We start from the raw sequence: 20,304 nt of genomic DNA, 5'->3' as shown, positions 1-20,304 counted from the left end.
CAAACTATTCCTTTAGATTTCAGCCACTGCAGCCTGGGACTCTTCTGTACATGATTCAGTTCACCTAAACAGAGTAACACCTCAAAATGAGAGAATATATTTGATTGTCAAGATTACAGTCCAACTCAGCCATCCTGCTGCAATGGAATTAGTGTTACGTAAAAGGATTGCTGCTAATATTTATAATAAGCAGGTAAGTGATGTCTTATATACCCCATGCCATTTCCCATCATGCATTTTTAACATTATAGTTAAATCTCATTCATCCTTAAAAAGTTTTAAAAGGCTTGAATATCACGCTTAAACGGTTTATGTTCTATCATTTACTGAACACATTCTGATTTACTTTTGCAGTTTGAAAGCTTTTCATGTGGATTTAAATTGTAGATGTTGGTTGAACCATATGGAAAAAAAAACCCCATACTCTTTCTAAAAGTTCATATATATGCTGTGCCTGAAGTAGATTTGAGAAGATATATTCAATATATATTTGATATACTAGTTTAGAGAATTTTCTCACTTGCGGTTTAATTTTTTCCCTAGAGTTTTACACAAAGTCTCAAACGAAGAATATCTCTAAAAAATATATGGTATGCTTGTGGTGTGACCTATGAAATAGTATCCAACATACCAAAGGTAAATACAACTGTGCTCCTATCAAGAAAAAAAAACTAATTGTTATTTTTTTCATATTAAGTCATTCTGATATGAATCTTGTTGCAGACTGAACTATGTAAGGTTGGAATCCTGCGTTAAACCTAACATTTAATTTTTAGGCCACAGAAGAAATTGAGGACCGGGAGACTCTAGCTCTGATGGCAGCCAGAAATGAAAGTGAGGGTACCTCCGATGGTGAAACATACATTGAAAAATATATACGTGGGGTATTACAAGTGGAGAATATTTTGAGTCTTGAACGTCTGAGACAGGTGAATAGAAAAAAAGTTTTGGGCTTATTGTATTTGGTTGTTAGGTATGAGGCATATCAGAAAATGTCAAGGGTTCAAGGTAAAGAAGCACTCATATTTGAGACAGGCCTGGGCATGCTGTTGATGCCTTCTTACTCAAGCATGCATTTTCATGGGAATGAATGGCTACCATGTAAACCAGGATAGGATACAGTTTTCTTGAAGGAGGTGTCGACAGGTGTGGCATGCCTGCACATGAGCCCTCCAAAGCATTGTTTCTGCATCTGATCTGAAGCACCTCGCATCCCGAATGTTTCCTTAATGTTGTCGTGACTCTGGTAGTACAGGTAGTCCTCAATTTACAACCACAATGAAGCCCAAAATTTCTGTTGCTAAGTGATACATTTGTTAAGCGAGTTTTGCCCCATTTTACAACTTTTCCTGCCACACTACTTCTGTTGCCTGCCAGCTGCCTGCAGTTTTGCATTTTGAATCTCATAAGGCTCAAGGTTGACTCATCCTTCCATTCTTCCGAGGTCGGTAAAATTAGAAAGCAAGTTATTGGGGGCAATAGGCTGACTCTGTAAATTGCTTAGAGAGGGCTGTAAAAGCACTGTGAAGCGCTGTATAAGCCAAAGTGCAGTTGTTAAATTAGTAACATGGTTGTTAAGTGAATCCGGCTTCCCCATTGACTTTGCTTGTCAGAAGGTTGCAAAAGTTGATCACATGACCTCAGGACACTGCAATGGTCATAATTATGAACCGGTTGTAAAGCATCTGAATTTGGTCATGTAATCATGGGGATGCTACAATGGTCATAAGTGGGGAAAATGGTATAAGCCACTTTTTTCAGTGCCACTGTAACTTTGAATGGTCACTAAATGAACCGCTGTAAGTCGAGGACTACCTGTAGATGTATGGCAAATCACCTTAAAAACTTATATTTTTTTAATAAAGTTTTATTTTGGTTTTCACACATACAAAATACAAGTAAAACATCTTTTTTGAAAATAGCATGGTCCCAGGTTGAACTTCTTTATACAGACACAAAACTCAATTTCATGCTCCTTTTTGTATTCTATTCCATATTATATACTTACATTTTCTGTATAGTTTTTCCCCTCTTTTAATTTTCTCAATTTTATTTTGATTATCTCATTTCAATTCAAATCATTATACTTTTACTTTTGTCTGTTCTGTTTCAATTTCATATTATCTTTTCTCATTAAACAAATTTTCTCCTGTAGTTACTAATTGGAGTATGACACCTTTATATCTTTTAATTACATCCATTCAACTCTTATTAAACTTCAATATATATCTTAAGGTTATGACCTTCAATATAATACATAATATATAACTTCCAATCAAATTCTGCTTGGTACATTCTTATAATACACACTATATTCTTTTTTTAAAAAAAAGATTGTAAATATATGTAACTATAAACCCTCATTCCATTCCAGTTCAGTTCTATCATTAATAATCATTAAAGTCTCAAACATCTTTAACGCTTCTTTTCAATTAAATATCATACCTCCTTAAAAACACATATAATCTCCATAATTAATTTTTCCCTTATTTCTCTTCACATATGTTTTATAAATCATTAAATATACCTTTTATTACATTTATTTATTGACAAGCATTCCACTGAATTATGATAGCTATTTTATCAGACATTTTAATCATACATTGTTTCATATTTTCTAAAATTATTTCTGTTTCTAATATAACCATACTATCTTATGTACTTTTGCAGAATCTCTTTTTCCATTAAATTTTCACCCATTATCTCTAAATAAGCCGTTTCTCTGTATTTTGTTTCTGTTCTTTATAACTTCTTTTCCTTTCTTTCTTCCCTCTCATCTTTTCCCTCCCATTTTTACCCCCTTGTCTCTCTATTTCTAATTCTCTCTTCTGCATTTCCCTCTTCTGTTGCGTTCTGATTTTATACTTATTTTTCACTCTATTTTGTGGGGGAGTTGTTTTTCCCAATCTTAAACTTTCCATTCTCTTTCCCCCCCTTTCCTTTCCCCCCACATCTAAGATTACTTGTTCATTAAAGATGGCTTCTTCTTTGTCGCAATCTTCTTGTTCTGCAGGCATTTCTTGTTGTTTCTCATAGTTCCAAATCTTCATTTCTAAAAACTAAAATACGAAGCCAAAAGAACCTCTCCCTTCTTGTGCATTTTTTTTGTACTTTTTAAGTTCCATTTTCAGTTCTTCTAAATATGGAGCCATTTTAAACAGTTTTAAACAACCATCCGATTGATTTTAGTCATTCAAAACAATAACCAAAAATCCAGAAATCATCAAGTAATCCAGATAGTCCCGAGTTATATCTTCTTATTTCTTTTTCAACGTTTTCTTCCTGGGGTTTTTGTTGCGATATTTCAGTTAGAATGTATCTTTTGGAAGTCTTGTTGAAATTTTGCTGTAAGTTCTTTTTAATTCCAGGCAGTCTCCTCCCTTCCAGATCCTGCCCTTTTATTCTTCCTCTCTCCTTTCCTGTTTTCAAAAGCTTTTAATTATCCAGAAATCTTTATTATCCCTTTGACTTTTTATTTTTAGCATTAAATGCCTATTGATGTCAAAGTGGATTTTTTTCCAATTTCTTACTTAAGTCTCTTAGCTGTCAGTATAGGAAAAGGAGGAAAAAAAACCCAAATCTTTTCCCTTTTCTCTCTCCTTCACAGCTTAAAAATCCTCTTAGGGAACAATGTTATTGTTTTTTAATAGTTTCAATTCCAGGGTACCTTATTTGTTGCTTTTGCTGTTTGACCCAGTCAACCAAAACTTTCTCTTCTTATTTTCCTCCTGCACATTCTTTTCCGTTCGAGTTCTTCTTTGTGGTGGCCATTTCTGATCACCGCTGCAACCGCCTTCGGGAAAGGCAGTAATGGCCAGCTGGGGAGGAGAGATGCAGCTCTCCTCAACCCTGCAAGCAGTCTCCCCCCTCTTCACCACCTCTACGGGGTGGCTTAGCCCCGAAACCAGCCAGCTCAGGGTGCTCCAGTGGTGAGCATGGATCGAAGCCTCGCAGAAACGATGTTTCGGTCTGTCACTGAAGAAGCTCAAACCGGTTTTTTGAAATATATTTTAAAGTGATGACCCATCCTTACTATATCATGAGGTAATAAAGATGATAATCACTGGATATGCAACAGCAAAGAAAGAACATGCTATAAATAAATGTAGTTCTTATTTATCCTGAAATATGATTTATGTTGCAGTATTTATATATGCTAAGAATGGAGCCTTTTTTCTAAATAGAAAAATTTGCATACAGTATTGCTTGTTAATTGTCTAGCTCTATTAAAGGAAGTAGAGTTCACTGTGTTCCTTCTATTTTAACACAGGCAGTCACCGTTAAAGAAGCTCTTTCTGCTAAAACTCGACACCTACAAAGGAGTATTAGCACACCCAATGTTCACAATGTAAGATAATCTTCTAAGATATTGCACTGCTGCATTACTATAAATGTTAATGTCATAGTCAAATGTGTATAAATTCAGATTGTGTAATAAATGGGAACTTCCTGAAATGTAAAATTAGTAATTTCTGCTAGTTGTTTGTGGCAACCTGCAATTTTATTTGGGGCATTTTATTTATTTATTTACTCACTTTCTAACTCTGCCCAATCCACAAAGCAACTCAAGGTGACTTACAGAAGCACATTGTAATAACAAGGAAGAATAAAAAAAGATAAAGCATCTACACCCAAGAAAGACAGAAACTTCAGTTATATCTCATCCAGCTGGTCCACAAGCTGCCCCTACTCAATGTCTGCCAGCTTTTTGAAGCCATTCTGAATTACATTCTGAGATAGATCCTGAGGGGAATGTTGATTCAGAAGACAAGTATACCTCTTGGGCCCATTACATGTTGTTTAATTGTCGAGACCTTTATGTGCAAACTTTGCCTGCACTTATAGGATTATATAGGGCATTGGACAGAGAAGTGGTCCTGTGTAAATTTAAGAAGTATTTGGTAGATATGCTTAAAATTGCATTTTAAAAAAATCAATGTTAAATATATGATAAATTGTAGATTAAGCATTGTTTGCTATGAATATTAGTATCCAATTTAGTAGTAGATAGTCTGGAAGTGTACTGTAATTTCTTAGCAGGTTGATAGCATTCATTAGATTAAAATTTGTTATGGTTGCTATTTTAGGTATCTTCTAGTCGATTAGATCTTTCTGGCTGTGATGAAGATAAGGTATTTAAATTATTGGCAATATTTATTAATTTCATATTTTAAAGTATTTTGAAAATATAAATTCAAATATTTTTTTCTTCATTTTTAATACAGGATTATATAGATATCATTTAAAATCATACATATCAACATTTAGGAAAATTATTGCAGATTGTTTAGAAAAAGTATTTGTATTAGTAGAAAAAAATGTGAATACTTGTTAAATTCAACAGAATTTGTTTCCTCTTGATTGATGGGAAAAATTATAAAAATGTAATTTTTATTCCATTCAGTCATTGAAATTTGTATATAAAATTGATTAATTCCTAACAGTGTTTTATAGAAGTAATTTTAGATTTCTTTGTGTCATAAAATTTAATAATCACTTGTAATAGACCAGGGGTTTCCAAGGCTGAAAATGTTACAAATCCAAACTGGGATTATCAGTGGGTTTTGTAATTTTAAATACTACCACAGAGTCATACTAGGTAGGCAGGTTTTGTCATTTGGATGGGATAATGATAAATATTAATCACTATTAAGTAAGTGATCCCTAATCTTTTTGCCACCAGGACTGGTTTCGTGGAATTTTTCCACAGGGCACTGGGAGGAGGAACATACAATCTAGATGCCTTGCATGCACAGTTTACAGTAGCTTTCACAGCCTATTAACATGCATGCATTAGTCCATGGCCTAAGGGTTGAGGACCCCTATATTAACTGATCCAAAGCCATACAATCATAAAACATGCTGTACTACCCCAAACCAGCAGTGATGTGGAAACTATAGAGGAAAGAGGAACTTTTGTTTGAGGCAACTGAAAATGTTGCTATTTTAGTTGAAAATTAATGCATTTTTTTTCTGTTTACATCACAAGGGTTGGCTGGAAGGTCATCTAGATGTCATAGACTGTTCTAGTTATCAAGATATATCATGTTATGGTACTTTACCGAGGGATTCACCTCATAAAAATAAAGATAACAGTGGTAAGGTTTTCTTGTGTTTCATTTACTAGGCTATCGATGAAATTGTAAAGTAGTAAAAGAGAAATTAATAGTGTGAAATATAAACCTAGTTGCAGTTGTTTCATGTGCAATTTATACAGGCCAAGTTTTATAATGTTGTAATCTAAGCAAATAATATTTTTGCACAGCCACAGATTTAGGACACTCTGAATTCCCAGATTAACCTGACTTTCTAGGATTCTCTTGGCAACCTTAATAGAGAAATAATGTTGCTATATATAGAAAGTAATTTCTTGTCCACTTTTTTTTTAAAACAAAGCCATACCGTACAGGATTTTAGATTCAAAGTTGAAAAGATCTTTTAAAACATGCAGATGTTTCCCCTAGCATGAGTCTACAACTCCTATAATTAGCTGTATCTCTTTGAGATTGTGTGGCTGCCCTCCATGGCTGCGATGCCTTCCATGGCTGCAGCACAATCTCAGGAAAATACACATTTGGGGCAAGAAGTTGCAAATAAGATATTCCATGAGTACTCCAAAGTGCCTTTTGTCTTTGAATCCTAAGTGGTACACAGCTCTTTTTCTTACCTTATCTTGATATATTGCTATTCCTTCAGATTTCTCAGGTTCTATATTTGATTTTTTCCATATTCCATCTCTGGCGTAGATCCCATTTTCTAGCTACTATATTCTGATGTTAAAGGTGTGGCTTTTAGATCTACTGTGTTTCTCAGAAAATAAGGCTGGGCCTTATTTTCTTTTGACCCCCGAAAAAACGGCTAGGCCATCTTTTGGGGGGTGACTAATTTCTCCCCCCCACACCCTCACCTAGAGCGCCCAGTGGGCAGCCATGCCTCACCAGCTGCTCCTAATGGCCGATCATGGCAGAGCGCAGAGAGCTCCCTGCCCCCACCAAGCGCCTTTGCTGCAAACCCGGGTTTGGTGCTGGGTGCAAGCTGGGTCACTGGGCGGGCAGTGGCGGCGGCGTGGATGAATCCCAGAGGATTCTCCCAAAGGACCACCCCAAAGGAGGATTTACCCAAAAGGAGGGGAGTGAATTTAAGGGGGTGAATCCTCCTTTGGGGTGGATCTTTTGGGAGAATCCTCTGGGAAGCTTGGTGCTAAGGGTCTGTAGGATGATTCCATTTGTCTTCTCTTTGGATTGGAAGGTTTGCCTCTGCTCGAAGGGCAAAGTGGATAGATGGTTCCCTTTTTAAAATTACCGGTAGGGGTGGGGAGGAAGCTGCCTGTCCAGTCTGTATTCTTAGGGAACTGACGGAGGGAATGACAGTAAAGAAAACTTAAAGGGGGGGGGGGAAGTCCACGGGGTGGTTCAGGCAGCTGGAGCAAGAGGAGAGTGCCCGACCATACAAGGGACGAGGCCATGACCCGAAGCTCTGGGGTGGGAAGCAAAGCGAGGCATGGGGCGGGGGGGGGAGAGAAACGACAGCATCAACCTCCCACCGCTGCTTCCACCCACCCAACCCCGAAAGATTCACCAACTTGTAGGACCTTGTCGACGCAGCTGCTGTCAATCAAAGCAATGCCCCTACGGGAAGGCAGGTGGTTCTCGTTGGCAGCGGGGTCTGTCTCACCACTGCAGCTGTTGGTGGTGACAGCACTGGCGAGAGAGGCGCCAGCACCGGCGGGAACCGTGGAAGCTACAGCTTCCCTGCCCGAGAAGCTGCTGAAACGCTGCTGGTAGAGGAATGTGCAGCACTCCAAAGGTGGCAGCACATGGGCAGAAGGGGAAGCAACAGTGGCGGACACGATGCAAAGTGCCCCAGCACCACCGAGGCCGACATCCATGCCACCGTTGCCACCCACCTCCTGACCCAGCCTGCACCCAGCACCATACCCGGGTCTGCAGCAAAGGCACTTGGCGGGGGTAGGGAGCTCTCTGTGCTCTGCCATGATCGGCCATTAGGAGTGGCTGGCGGCGAGGCGTGGCTGCCCGCAGGGTGCTCCTAGCGGCAAGTCCCCATGTTGGAGAAACACAGTACAGATCTGAATCTGTAGGACTCCAGAGGACTAATGCTTAAACTATGCCTTTAACTAAGGGAGGTTTTACATTCATATGCATCCTATGAATGCATCCTACATAAATGCATATGCAATGCATCGTACAGGCATTATGAGTTGACAGTATTATGTCATAAAGTTAATGAGGTAATAAAAAGGATGCATGGCTGTTATCCTGTTTTTTTGCTAAAGCATTTGAAATGGTAAAAGGCAATCCCTTAAACAGATACAAAAGGTAATCATTTAAATTAATAAATACAGAAAAAATCTTTTTATTATCTCATTAACTGCATTCTGTTTCATAGTGGGCAATGCATTTTTGTTCTTATTGCCCACCAATATTTTAATATAGGAATTTATTTTATAATTAATAACATGTAATATTTGTCATATTTTCCAATATATATGAATGCCCGCTATGGATTAGCACATTTTACATAAAGCAATATCCATATTCATTTGAACTTGAGAAGCTGGTTTACAACTTTTTTCTTTTTTTTAATAAAGTTTTATTTGGGTTTTCACACATACAAAATACAAGTAAAACATTTTTTTTTTTAAATAGCATGGTCCCGGGTTGAACTTCTTTATACAGACACAAAACTCAATTTCATGCTCCTCTTTGTATTCATTCCATATCTTATACTATTTTACATTTTCTATATAGTTTTTCCCCTCTTTTCTCGATTTTCGATTTTCTCAATTTTAATTTGATTATCTCATCTCAATTCAAATCAGTATATTTATACTTTTGTCTCTTCTGTTTCAATTTCATGAGAAGACAAAAAGATTGTAAATATATGTAATTATAAACCCTCATTCCATTCCAGTTCAGTTCTATCATTAATAATCATTAAAATCTTAACATCTTTAACACTTTTTTCAATTAAATATCATACTTCCTTAAAACATATATAATCTCCACAATTAATTTTTCCCTTATTTCTCTTCACATATGTTTTATAAATCATTAAATATACCTTTTATTACATTTATTTATTGACAAGCATTCCACTGAATTACAATAGCTATTTTATCAGACATTTTGATCATACATTGTTTCATATTTTCTAAAATTATTTCTGTTTCTAATATAATTATACTATCTTATGTACCTTTGCAGAATCCCTTTTTCCATTAAATTTTCACCCATTATCTCTAAATAGGCCCTGTTTCTCCGTATTTTGTTTCTGTCCTTTATAACTTCTTTTCCTTTCTTTCTTCCCTCTCATCTTTTCCCTCCCCCTTTTTACCCCCTTGTCTATTTCTAATTCTCTCTTCTGCATTTCCCTCTTCTGTTGCTTTCTGATTTTATACTTATTTTTCACTCTGTTTTGGGGGCGGAGTTGTTTTTCCCAATCTTAAACTTTCCATTCTCTTTCCCCCCTTTCCTTTTTACCCCCATCTAAGATTACTTGTTCCACAGGCATTTCTTGTTGTTTCTCATAATTCCAAATCTCCATTTCTAAAAACTGAAATACGAAGCCAAAAGAACCCTTCCCTTCTTGTGCATCTTCTTTGTACTTTTTAAGTTTCATTTTCAGTTCTTTTAATAGTGGAGCCAGTTTTAAACAGTTTTAAACAGCCACCCGATTGATTTTAGTCATTCAAAACAATAACCAAAAATCCAGAAACCATCAAGTAATCCAGATAGTCCCGAGTTATATCTACTTATTTCTTTTTCGACTTTCTCTTCCTGGGGTTTTTGTTACGATATTTCAGTTAGAATGTATCTTTTCAAAGTCGTATTGAGATTTTGCTGTAAGTTCTTTTTTAATTCCAGGCAATCTCCTCCCTTCCAGATCCTGCCCTTTTATTCTTTTTCTCTCCTTTCCTGTTTTCAAAAGCTTTCAATTATCCAGAAATCTTTATTACCCCTTTGATTTTTTATTTTCAGCATTAAATGCCTATTGATGTCAAAGTGGATTTTTTTCCAATTTCTTGCTTAAGTCTCTTAGCTGTCAGTATAGGAAAAGGAGAAAAAAAACCCAAATCTTTTTCCTTTTCTCTCCTTCGCAGCTTAAAAATCTTCTTAGGGAACAATGTTATTGTTTTTTAATAGTTTTAATTCCAGGGTACCTTATTTGTTGCTTTTGCTGTTTAACCCGGTCAACCAAAACTTTCTCCTCTTATCTTCCTCCTGCACATTCTTTTCCGGTCGAGTTCTTCTTTGTGGTGGCCATTTCTGACCACCGCTGCAACCGCCTTCGGGAAAGGGAGTAATGGCCAGCTGGGGAGGAGAGATGCGGCTCTCCTCAACCCTGCAGGCAGTCTTCCCCCTCTTCACCACCTCTACAGGGTGGCTTAGCCCCAAAGCCAGCCAGCTCAGGGCGCTTCAGCGGTGAGCACAGATCGAAGCCTCGCAGAGATGAGGTTTCAGTCTGTCGCTGAAGAAGCTCAAACCAGAAGCCGTCTGAAGCTGGTTTACAACTGTTTTCATTGTTTGGTAAATTATTCTATGTTCTGCCATTAGTGCATATTGCATTTGGCATAATAATATTACTACAAAGAGAGTAATTTTTCTATGACTTCTACAAGATGAAATTCTATAGAAGGGAAGCATAGGAAGAATGCTCATGTATGTGCAGCATAGTTTCTTAAAAAGCTATTTAAAAAAAAAGCTAAAGCAGCACTGTCAAAGATAAATGTTATTGTGGTTATTTTTAATTACCTATGTACATGAGTATCAAGCTCCACACAGGTGACAAGATAAATGAAACAAAACCACCAAAAATATATTTAATGATGGTCTGGGGCAACATAAATTAACAAAAAGAATACTGAGAGAGCATATTTCCAGTCAGGACCATACTGAGTTAATTTACATGAAATCTTTCTGAAAAGCTTGTTCCTGCAGCTTTGTGGTCTCTTCTCACCTTTAACTTTTACTCCTTCTTTGTTCCTTCCCACAGTGTTTCACACCACAAATGTTATTTTAATATTCTTTGGCTACATAGAAATAGTACATATTACTGTTTTTTCTTTTATTGAAACCATAATAGAATTGATATAACGCCATGAACTGTAACTACAAAAGAGCCCTCTAGACTCTAAAATGTTCTATGGTATTTAAGTCTCTTTGCAATATATTGTATATACAGATAAGATGATGGAAGAGCTTCCTCAATTGAAATGTTTAGTAAATTGAATACAAAATTAGAGCAGTTCTTGGTGAGAAAGAATCATATGATTCAAAAAATATTCGCTGTATGGAAATTTTGCTGCTGTAGGGTACCATTCATGGAACATTCACCATCTGTTTCCTTTATAATAAAAAACAAACTGGCCTTTGAAATGGCTCTTATCTGTTTGTGATGCTGCTCATTCTCGTAGAATGATCAGATGAATAATAGGATTAGTGAATCTGAGGAATCCTATGAAATGTGAATGATCCTACTTCATTCAATGTCCTCTCTTAATTTTCTGAATAAACATTGCTGTGAGTTCAAGAACCACTATTGTGATGAATAATAAGCTAATGACCAAATATTTTGTGAAGCTTTATTTGTCTTTCACAGCATTTGCCTGTTTATTTGTCAGTTGATGTTAAAATAATGAATGTTTGTGGTTGTTTTTATTTTGTAATCAGAGAATCTACACACATCGAGTATCAATTCATTTAAAGCTTTCTCTCCACAACCACCCAAATTTTTCAAACCATTAATGCCAGTAAAAGAAGAGAATAAAAAGGCCTCTCTTGAGACGCAACCTCTACTTAGCAAAGAGGTAAGTAGTAGGAAGAAATATAGGCTTTAGTAACATTATACAGCTATATTAGACTTTATATGTGGATAGTAAGTATTTTGACTTTGGAAGAAGCTCACAACTTGTATCTATGATAGGAAAGCATTTGGAATTAATTGTGTGTTAAACTTGGTCTGTTTATTTAAATGGGGTACTCTTTCAGTGTCACCTTTGGTAAACATTCTTGCATGTATTATATTTTTGCTTAAATATGTTTGCATGCTTAAATGTCTAACCTACATTAGCACAGTATTTGAAACAATATTTTTAAAGTCCAAAAGCTCATTTTGCATGGATTTCTGCAATTAATTTAACTGCCATGCCTAGATTATTTTAATTAGAGGACAAGAACCTTTTGTGTTGTACTAACATGCATGGTTGAACGTCATTATTTTCTTTGTGTGATGTTTTGTGTATCTTAACCTTTGCAGAGCATGCCATCATCTCAGGTATATAATGCTGATTGTGTTGTGCTGTCAGGAAATAATGGCAATAGCATGCCATTTGAACTCAATAGCATACAAGAGGCAAAGACTGTAAGTGTTGCATTCGTTTCTGACTTAAAGCCTGGTGGCCATTCTAAATAAGCATTTATGCTCCAGCTATAAAGGGATAATGCATGTAACAGAATTCTTGATTACATGGTGGTGCTTATGAAAGTGACAAAATCCATACATTGATGTTTTAGACCGATCGTTTATTTATAATATTTCACTTTTTAAAAATGGATATTTCACTATTTAAAAAGAGATCTAAAAAGGATAGGGTTTAAAGATTTTTTTTTCATTCCCCACCCCCAGCTAGGATTGAAATCTGAAAAATTGGCACTGACTTCACCTTTTACCAGTGTTCTAAAACTTTTCATAATTAATTGATAGAGTACTCAATTGAAAGTGATAATGTACCTTAGACTGAGTGCAGTTAATATTAAAAGCATGCAACAGGCAGGTTTGCCATTCACTTATGCATGTATGCATATGTGCATACATTCATGCATGCGTGGACCAACTCAATAAAATACAGAAGGCAAAATCCAGTTTTAACACACATAGCAGGGAGACAAAATGGATTTTCCTGCTCTGTTCTCCGCAACAGGCCTTTTAATTCCTTGACAATATTATATAGAAAGTAAAGGGACTCTATAGAATAAAGGATAATGTGGTGCATGGGGCAGAGGGAGAAGCGAAACGACCTTCAAGAAACAGGGTTCTTTCTTCCTCCTCTTCACCTTTGCTGTAGAAAGGACCAGGAAACTTTTGTAAAGTGTTTTTGGAATTTGAGAGGTTTCCTATTCTGTATTTTGGTGAAAACCAACAGAAAACATACGACAAATTAGTTTTAAGGCTTATCAACTCTAAACTTCCTTCCAGAATGCTTTAAAAGAACAACTAGAAAATGCTTATACTCTTCCGTGTTTAGAAATCTTAGCCCTATCTTTCCAGTTGCATTCCATTATACCAGCAGTCCCCAACCTTCACAGCTCCATGGAGTTACAGTGATGGGAGCAGCGGGGGTGGGTGGGTGGGTGTAGCCTTGTGCACGCGCACACCGCTTGCAAATATGGAGCTTCACGTACTGCTCAGCCCAGTCCATGGACCAGAGTTTGAAGACTATAGTATGACTATAGGTAGTCTTTGACTTACAACAGTTCATTTAGTGACCGTTTGAAGTTACAACGGCACTGAAAATAGTGACTTATGACCATTTTTTACACTTATGACTGTTGCAGCATCTCTATGGTCATGGGATTTACATTTGGATGCTTGACAACTGATTCCTATTTATTATGACAGTTGCAATATCCCAGGATCATGTCATCCCTTTTTGCAACCTTCTGACAAGCAAAATCAATCGGGAGGCCAGATTCACTTAACAACCGGGCTACTAACAACTGCAGTGGGTCACTTAACAAATGTGGGAGAGGGAAAGTCATAAAATGGGGCAAAACTCACTTAAATTTCTCACCCTAGCTACAGAAATTTTCGGCTCAATTAAGTTGGGGACTACATTGCATTTATAAGCCAATTTCTAGCTGAAGCAATCTAACTGTGCTTACTCAATGTCTTTATCTTTTTCTGCATAGTAATTCAGAGTATATACCGCTTAACGTGAAAGTAAAAGCTGAATATATAAAATGCCCGATAGATGTTGCAGCAATACATTAAAAATATACTTTTACAAGAAAGGAACATTTTCCATTTTGTTATATAGCTATGTTTTTGAAAGTTAAGGTTGAGATGCATGAGATTCCCTTTTAATGTTTTCTATTTTTAATGTAAGCCATCCAGAATCTTTTGGGAGCTGGAGGGCCTCTACATTTCATAAATAAATATGCTGAATATTCCACATGAGCATTTAAATTCAGTGGTATGAATATTGATATACTCTTTATTCTTAAACTGATATAAAAATCTGATGTGTGCATCAGCAAATTATTATGAGTAGTATCCCTATGACATAGATACAAAGGTAATATCATGTTAGAATCTAATATATTATATAAACATGTAGTATAACTTAATCTTATCTGGGGTAGCCACAGTCCAAAATTGTCATGCTAGATTTATACATAGCTAAATATTATAGCCTACACCACAAATTTCCTAGTTCCCTTTTTATTTAAAAGCATTCATCAAATAACATATTGGTCAAGATTCAGTACTTTTATCAAGTAAAAACCACTTTCTTCATGCACAAAAAATGTAGGTTTTCATTGTCTTGTTGATATGATGCTGCCAAAAACTAATTTTCCCCTGGCTTTTATTTCTTCTCTGGAAGGAAGAGGGTTGCCAGGAATTTTCCCCTTGTTCCAGGACATTGATTGGATATATTGTATTGTTGATAACTTAGCTAATGAAGGATAAGACAAGAAGATTCTGAAATGATTAGACCATTTTGGGCTAGTTTTAAAAAGTCTATTGAATGGTGAGGCCATTTTATAGATTACTAGATCTAGCATATTGAAATGAATTTTAATAAACAGTATGACTGAAGTTTGGCCACTATATTTTAAACCACTTTTAGTACTGATACATTTTCCAAAATGGAGTCTAATATTGTATTTCAGATTACACGGTGTTGTTTTGGCATGCTCAGATAGTTAAAATGGTTAATTATAATATGTATACTTTGGATATATCAGAAAATAGCAATGTCAGTTATACTAATAAGTGAGCAGTATTGTCCAAAAATCACTTGAACATGAGATTGTTGGCCAGAGAATGTTGCTTTAATTTTCTGAAGCTGCATGAGAAAACAGCACAAGATCTATGAGGCTTAATGTATTTTTTAAAAATACAAGAATCCCCTCCCAGTGATAATAGAGAACTGAGATCTGGATATTTTTTTTCTTTATTGGGGAACCGCAAGTAGTGACTGAATGATGTTGAATATTGAAAGTACAGAAGTAGTTTCAGATCCAACAAAGGTTTTATTGTATTCTGATCTATTGAACAAATTAACTGAGCATTGTTACAGCCAATACAGCCAATTCTATTCGTTTAGCTTATGTTATTTGGCCATTAATTCAAATTTCCATTTTAATTAAAAACAGCAACTTACAATTAATTTACATCAATTGCATTACTCTCTACAGAAAGAAAAAAAATTACAGAAATAAATTTTGGAAATTTTAAAAAGGACATATTTTTAGAATTTTAAACATAACTTAATATGTGAGCTGAATATTTTTTTAAATCAATCTCTCACTTCTCTTTTATTAAGTCCCCCTGAAAATTTTTCCTACCATTTAGGTGACCATCTGAGGAGAACAGGGCCATTACTATTTCAATTTCTGCCTCAGCCTGCAACTTTTTGGACCCCCAGGATAGCTAATAGTCAAGAGATAAACAAAACATAAAATAGTTAAAACCCAGAAAGAACTTAACTTTACTACTGATCCTGTTCAAAAGGCCAGATTGGAAGAGAAAGTCAGAACTCTTCTTAAAGCTGAAACAGCAGATAAATGCAACTTCTAGGTTACAATTGTCTCCTCCATGGCCATCCAGCAGTAGAAACCTGAACTCCTGAAGAAAAATTTCTTTAACAGTAGTGCCTTCATATTGAGGCAGGCAAATCTGTTTCCAGCTTTAGAGATCATAGCATAAATTCTATGACAGTCATCTGTTGGTGGCTGCTGCTGATTTGTCAAAAATACACAACTATATTGTAGAAACAAGGAATCACTCTGCAATGGAAATTCTGGATCTAAATCATAGGTTACCGGTTGTAATTTGCTTTGGTGGCCAAAGGCATAATCTATGACTTCTGTTATGATAGAAGCTTTTATGTAAATTTTAATTTCCTTGCAAATTATAGTGATGGTTAGCCATATAAAAATACACCTTCTTGTGAGAGCTGGAAACATTCCTTTTATCTTGATTGCCTGTGGTTGATATTTGCTAGCTACTGTTCATATACAGTTTAGTTTTTTTTAGCAACTGATTGTATAGTGCCATAGTAAGTAATATTTCACTTTAGTTTCAGTTTAGATGGTAGTACCTAGCCAAGCTAAGCAAAGCTGGTTTTGATTAGTAATAGCAATAGCACTTAGCCTTATATACTGCCTCAACTTATATACTGCTCCACAGTGTTTTATAGCACTCTCTAGGCCAGGGGTGTCCAACCTTGGCAACTTTAAGACTTGTGGACTTCAACTCCCAGAATTCCTCAGCCAGCTTTGTTGCCAAGGTTGGACACCCCTGCTCTAGGCAGTTTACAATATCAGCATATTGCTCCTAACAATCTTGGTCCTCATTTTACTGACCTCAGAAGGATGGAAGTCTACTTGAATTAACCTTGAGCCCATCAGGATCGAACTCCAGGCTGTGGGCAGAATTAGCCAGCAATACTGCATTCTAACCACTGTGCCACCAGGGTTCTTGCAGTTATATCTTAGACAGAACTAGGAGGCCCCAGACCAGTGTTTTTCAATCTTGACAAATGTAATGCATGTTGCATGCATGCTGGATGTGGAATTCTGAGATTGAAGCCCATGCATCTAAAACTAGATTAGGAAGTTGAAAAAAACAACCTGGAAGAAGATAATGGCAGACTGTTCATATTGTCCAGAAAACTGCTAAGTCTTACTTCTGTATTCACCAGGAACTGAGTATGTTCTAAATAAAGACTATTTTCTTAAGCACTAAAAAATACTTTTGGGAGTGTGCATTGCTTTTGAATCTATAAACTACAGAACAAAATTCCATTGGAAAAAAATAAAATTTTCTAGTGTCTGAATATCCATTGAATAAATAGTTTTATGAATGCTGATTTGTTGCATTCCTTTTATATTCAGATTTTTAAAATTGTGATCTTCTGCACAAATATGTTAGGGCATAAAGTGGTAAAATGGGTATGTTGTAAAAGGTGTAGGCATTTATGTTAGATTCCCTCCCTGGATTTTACATATTTTACTATAATTGTCATCCTGATACACTTGTGCTAATGGTTAATTGGATGTTTTCATTTAATTCCAGCACTAATTCTGATTGTGTTGCTAGCTTAACAAATAATTTATAGGTATAGATTTGTACAGTTAAAAGATTGTTTGTATTTTTAGAGAATGATATTAACATCTATATTGTGATAATAGCTTAATCAGAATGAAATAATAGATGTTAAATTAGAACTTGATATTATTCAAACTCTTAGTGCTAGAATCTGCAACACATAGCTTCATGTTCATTTTTCTTAAACCATACTGTACATTATGTAATCCATCCTGGCAAACTGTTAAAACAGAATGGATATTTTTTAAAAACAAGTATGATGGGGGACTGAAAGAATGTCAAACATCCTGATGGATGTACGCCATTTCCTGAATAAGCTTTATAAAGCATTGTGGATCCTAGCTGTAAAGCTTCTTAGAGAGACCTGGCAAATAGCAAATTTCATTAATACAAAAAACATACGTAGAGAATAATATGACTAGCAGATGCTCTTTAAAAATAAGACTAATAAGTTCCACTAAAATAAAATAAAATGAAATTCATGCCAGGAGAGTTTTAGTATTTGGAAAAATAGCATTGTTTTCCTGGTTCACTGTAACAAGACTAACATGTGATAAATAAATTATTCTTTATTAAAAGCAAATTTAAGGGGAGGTACCCACTGCTGTTATTTATAAAAAGATTTTTAAACATATATTAAAACTTTTTGAAAGTTCACAACCTGAATATTTAATAGTGAGCTTCATTTTGTTCTGTTTCATATAATTGTCATTTATAATTTTATTAAAATGTAAAAAAACCCTGTTATCTTGATTCTACATGTTGGAAACTGCCATAATCCAAAGCTTTAAATGCATTTAATGGTAACAAAATTAACAAAAGTAACCTTTTCATTAAATCATGTCTTTATAAATCGTGTCTTTATAATTTGAGATAATTATAATTCAATATAATTATAATGAATGAAGTAAATAGTAGTTATTCATGTTGTTTAATCTAATAAATTAGTTTTGAAATTATACTACTAGAATAGTTGAAACATTAAACTAAATTGTTACCACATACTAACTAAACAATGTCATAGTAACTTCTTTACTTAGGCATTAATCATATCCCTTGTTCATTGATGACTTATCTTTCCTTTGTTTAAAATGTAGGACTATTGATATCACAATTCTTATCCTTTAGCAGGACTCTGAGGAAGATGATGATTTGGAGATTAATAACAAGAAACCTTATGTGCCTGTGGAATTTGCTGACTTCAGTATTTACAATGCTAGTCTGGAAAATAAGGAATGGTTATCCACTAAAGGAGACTGTACAAATTCTTGTGTTACTGCGAAAGAAGTATCGCGGAGCCCCACCACAAGCAGTATTACAAGTGGCTACTTTTCTCATAGTGCCTCTAATGCAACTTTATCGGATATGCTTATTCCCTGTAGTGAAAGCATGGACCAATTAGCCACTCAGACAAGGGATTTGGATTCAAATGACCACTCTGTAGCACACCTAACCCATGTTTTAAAATCATCAAACCAAGCAGTTTCGGAGGCAGAAAGGGACTTTGCTAAATGTAAAAAAATGGTATCGCCAATCACAGGAACTTGTGCCTTAGCAACAGAAGTTCAAGTGTCTGAAAGCACAAATGTAAATGCTCCAGGGTTACAGTGTTCCTCTTTGGATTCCTCTACTAACAAACATGAGATTGAATTTCCATCTCGAGAAGCAACAGTTGAGCACATTTCAAATGTTTTTGAGGATCGTGCATTTACAGAATTCATGGGTGTTGATGACACAAAAGAATTTGAATGTTCCACAAGTATAACTGCTAACAGAAAAAAAAAATTCTTAGCAGCTGGAATGAACTCTCTCATACCTTTCTCAAAAAATGTTCATGACCAAGATAGTGCTTTGAGCTGTCTGGAATCCGGATCAGTGGGATATGACTTGTCAAGTAGTGTTGAAAATCCTTTGTTGAACGCCAGAGAAAAAGAGTCTTCCAATTGCCAACAGTGTGCAGATTCTCTCCCAGTAGGTGATTTTGCTGGAAAAAATCATTTAGATGTCCCAAGTTCTGAAGATACTGTTTGTGAAGAACATTCTAATTGGTTGGCAGTAGGAGAGCAAGTATACGTTGATGATAATAAGACTGGCACAGTAAGATACATTGGGCCTGTGGATTTTTCAACTGGTACTTGGGTTGGCATTGAATTACACGTTCAAATGGGTAAGATTTCATTATTTTTATAAAATATTTAGAATCTTATACTAGCAAATTATTTAGTAATACAGGCAGTTCTCAGCTTACAATAGTTCATTTAGTGACCGTTTAAAGTTACAACTGCACTGAAAAAAAGTGACATGACCATTTTTCACACTTACGAGTTTTGCAGCATCTCCATGGAGATGGTCACGTGATCCAAATTCAGATGCTTGGCAACTGGTTCATCTTTAGGACGGTTGTAATGTCCTAGAGACATGTGATCGGTTTTTGCGACCTTCTGACAAGCAAAGTCAATGGGGAAGCCAGATTCACTTAACAACCATGTTACTAACTTCATGCCTGCAGTGATTCACTTAACAACAGTGGCAAGAAAAGACTTCTGGTGATTAAATGAGCATATACATGCAGTTCTCTTGGCAATGTTTTCAGAACTGATTTGCTGATGCTTCCTAGGGTTGAGAGAGAGTGGTTGGCCAAAATCAACTAGCTGGATTTGTGCCCAAGAGAGGTCTAGAAATCAAGATTCCTTACTTGTAGTCAACATTTCTTATCTGCTATGGCAAACTGGCTTTCTCATTTCCTTAGTAGAGTGGAATTATAAACTTGTTAAGAGACATCTTCAGCAATAAATTTACTATCCAAAACAGTTCTTCACAAAACAGTTCTTCCTTTAGCTGAGGAATCTCAGTCTAGAGAAGATGCTATTTTAATGAATATTTGCATAGTTCTAGAAATTAATTCCTCTGACGATTACACTTCAGATTTTCAATCTAACTCTTATTGAA

General features: G+C 35.7%; 1 protein-coding gene across 16 annotated transcripts in view; it reads left to right on the top strand.

Moving 5' to 3' along the window:
* KIF13A (kinesin family member 13A) overlaps window positions 1-20,304 on the top strand; it is a 73,529-nt gene that overhangs the window by 51,642 nt on the left and 1,583 nt on the right. For 7 of the 16 annotated variants that reach the window (XM_026699542.2, XM_087930926.1, XM_026699540.2 and 4 more), the window contains 9 exons: window positions 17-193; window positions 544-636; window positions 777-929; window positions 4,271-4,348; window positions 5,088-5,132; window positions 5,990-6,098; window positions 11,691-11,827; window positions 12,277-12,381; window positions 18,484-19,522. In XM_026699542.2, the coding sequence (XP_026555327.2) occupies window positions 17-193; window positions 544-636; window positions 777-929; window positions 4,271-4,348; window positions 5,088-5,132; window positions 5,990-6,098; window positions 11,691-11,827; window positions 12,277-12,381; window positions 18,484-19,522 (1,936 nt within the window). The remainder of the gene's footprint in view (window positions 1-16; window positions 194-543; window positions 637-776; window positions 930-4,270; window positions 4,349-5,087; window positions 5,133-5,989; window positions 6,099-11,690; window positions 11,828-12,276; window positions 12,382-18,483; window positions 19,523-20,304) is intronic. The other 9 variants (XM_026699541.2, XM_087930922.1, XM_087930920.1 and 6 more) reach the window with 3 other exon arrangements.

This window comes from Pseudonaja textilis, chromosome 3 (assembly GCF_049901715.1).
Source record: "Pseudonaja textilis isolate UNSWEBS1 chromosome 3, rPseTex1.2, whole genome shotgun sequence".
NCBI classification, from domain to species: domain Eukaryota; kingdom Metazoa; phylum Chordata; class Lepidosauria; order Squamata; family Elapidae; genus Pseudonaja; species Pseudonaja textilis.
The sequence above is the reverse complement of the archived record's forward strand: the minus strand, read 5'-3'. Positions and strand labels throughout refer to the sequence as shown.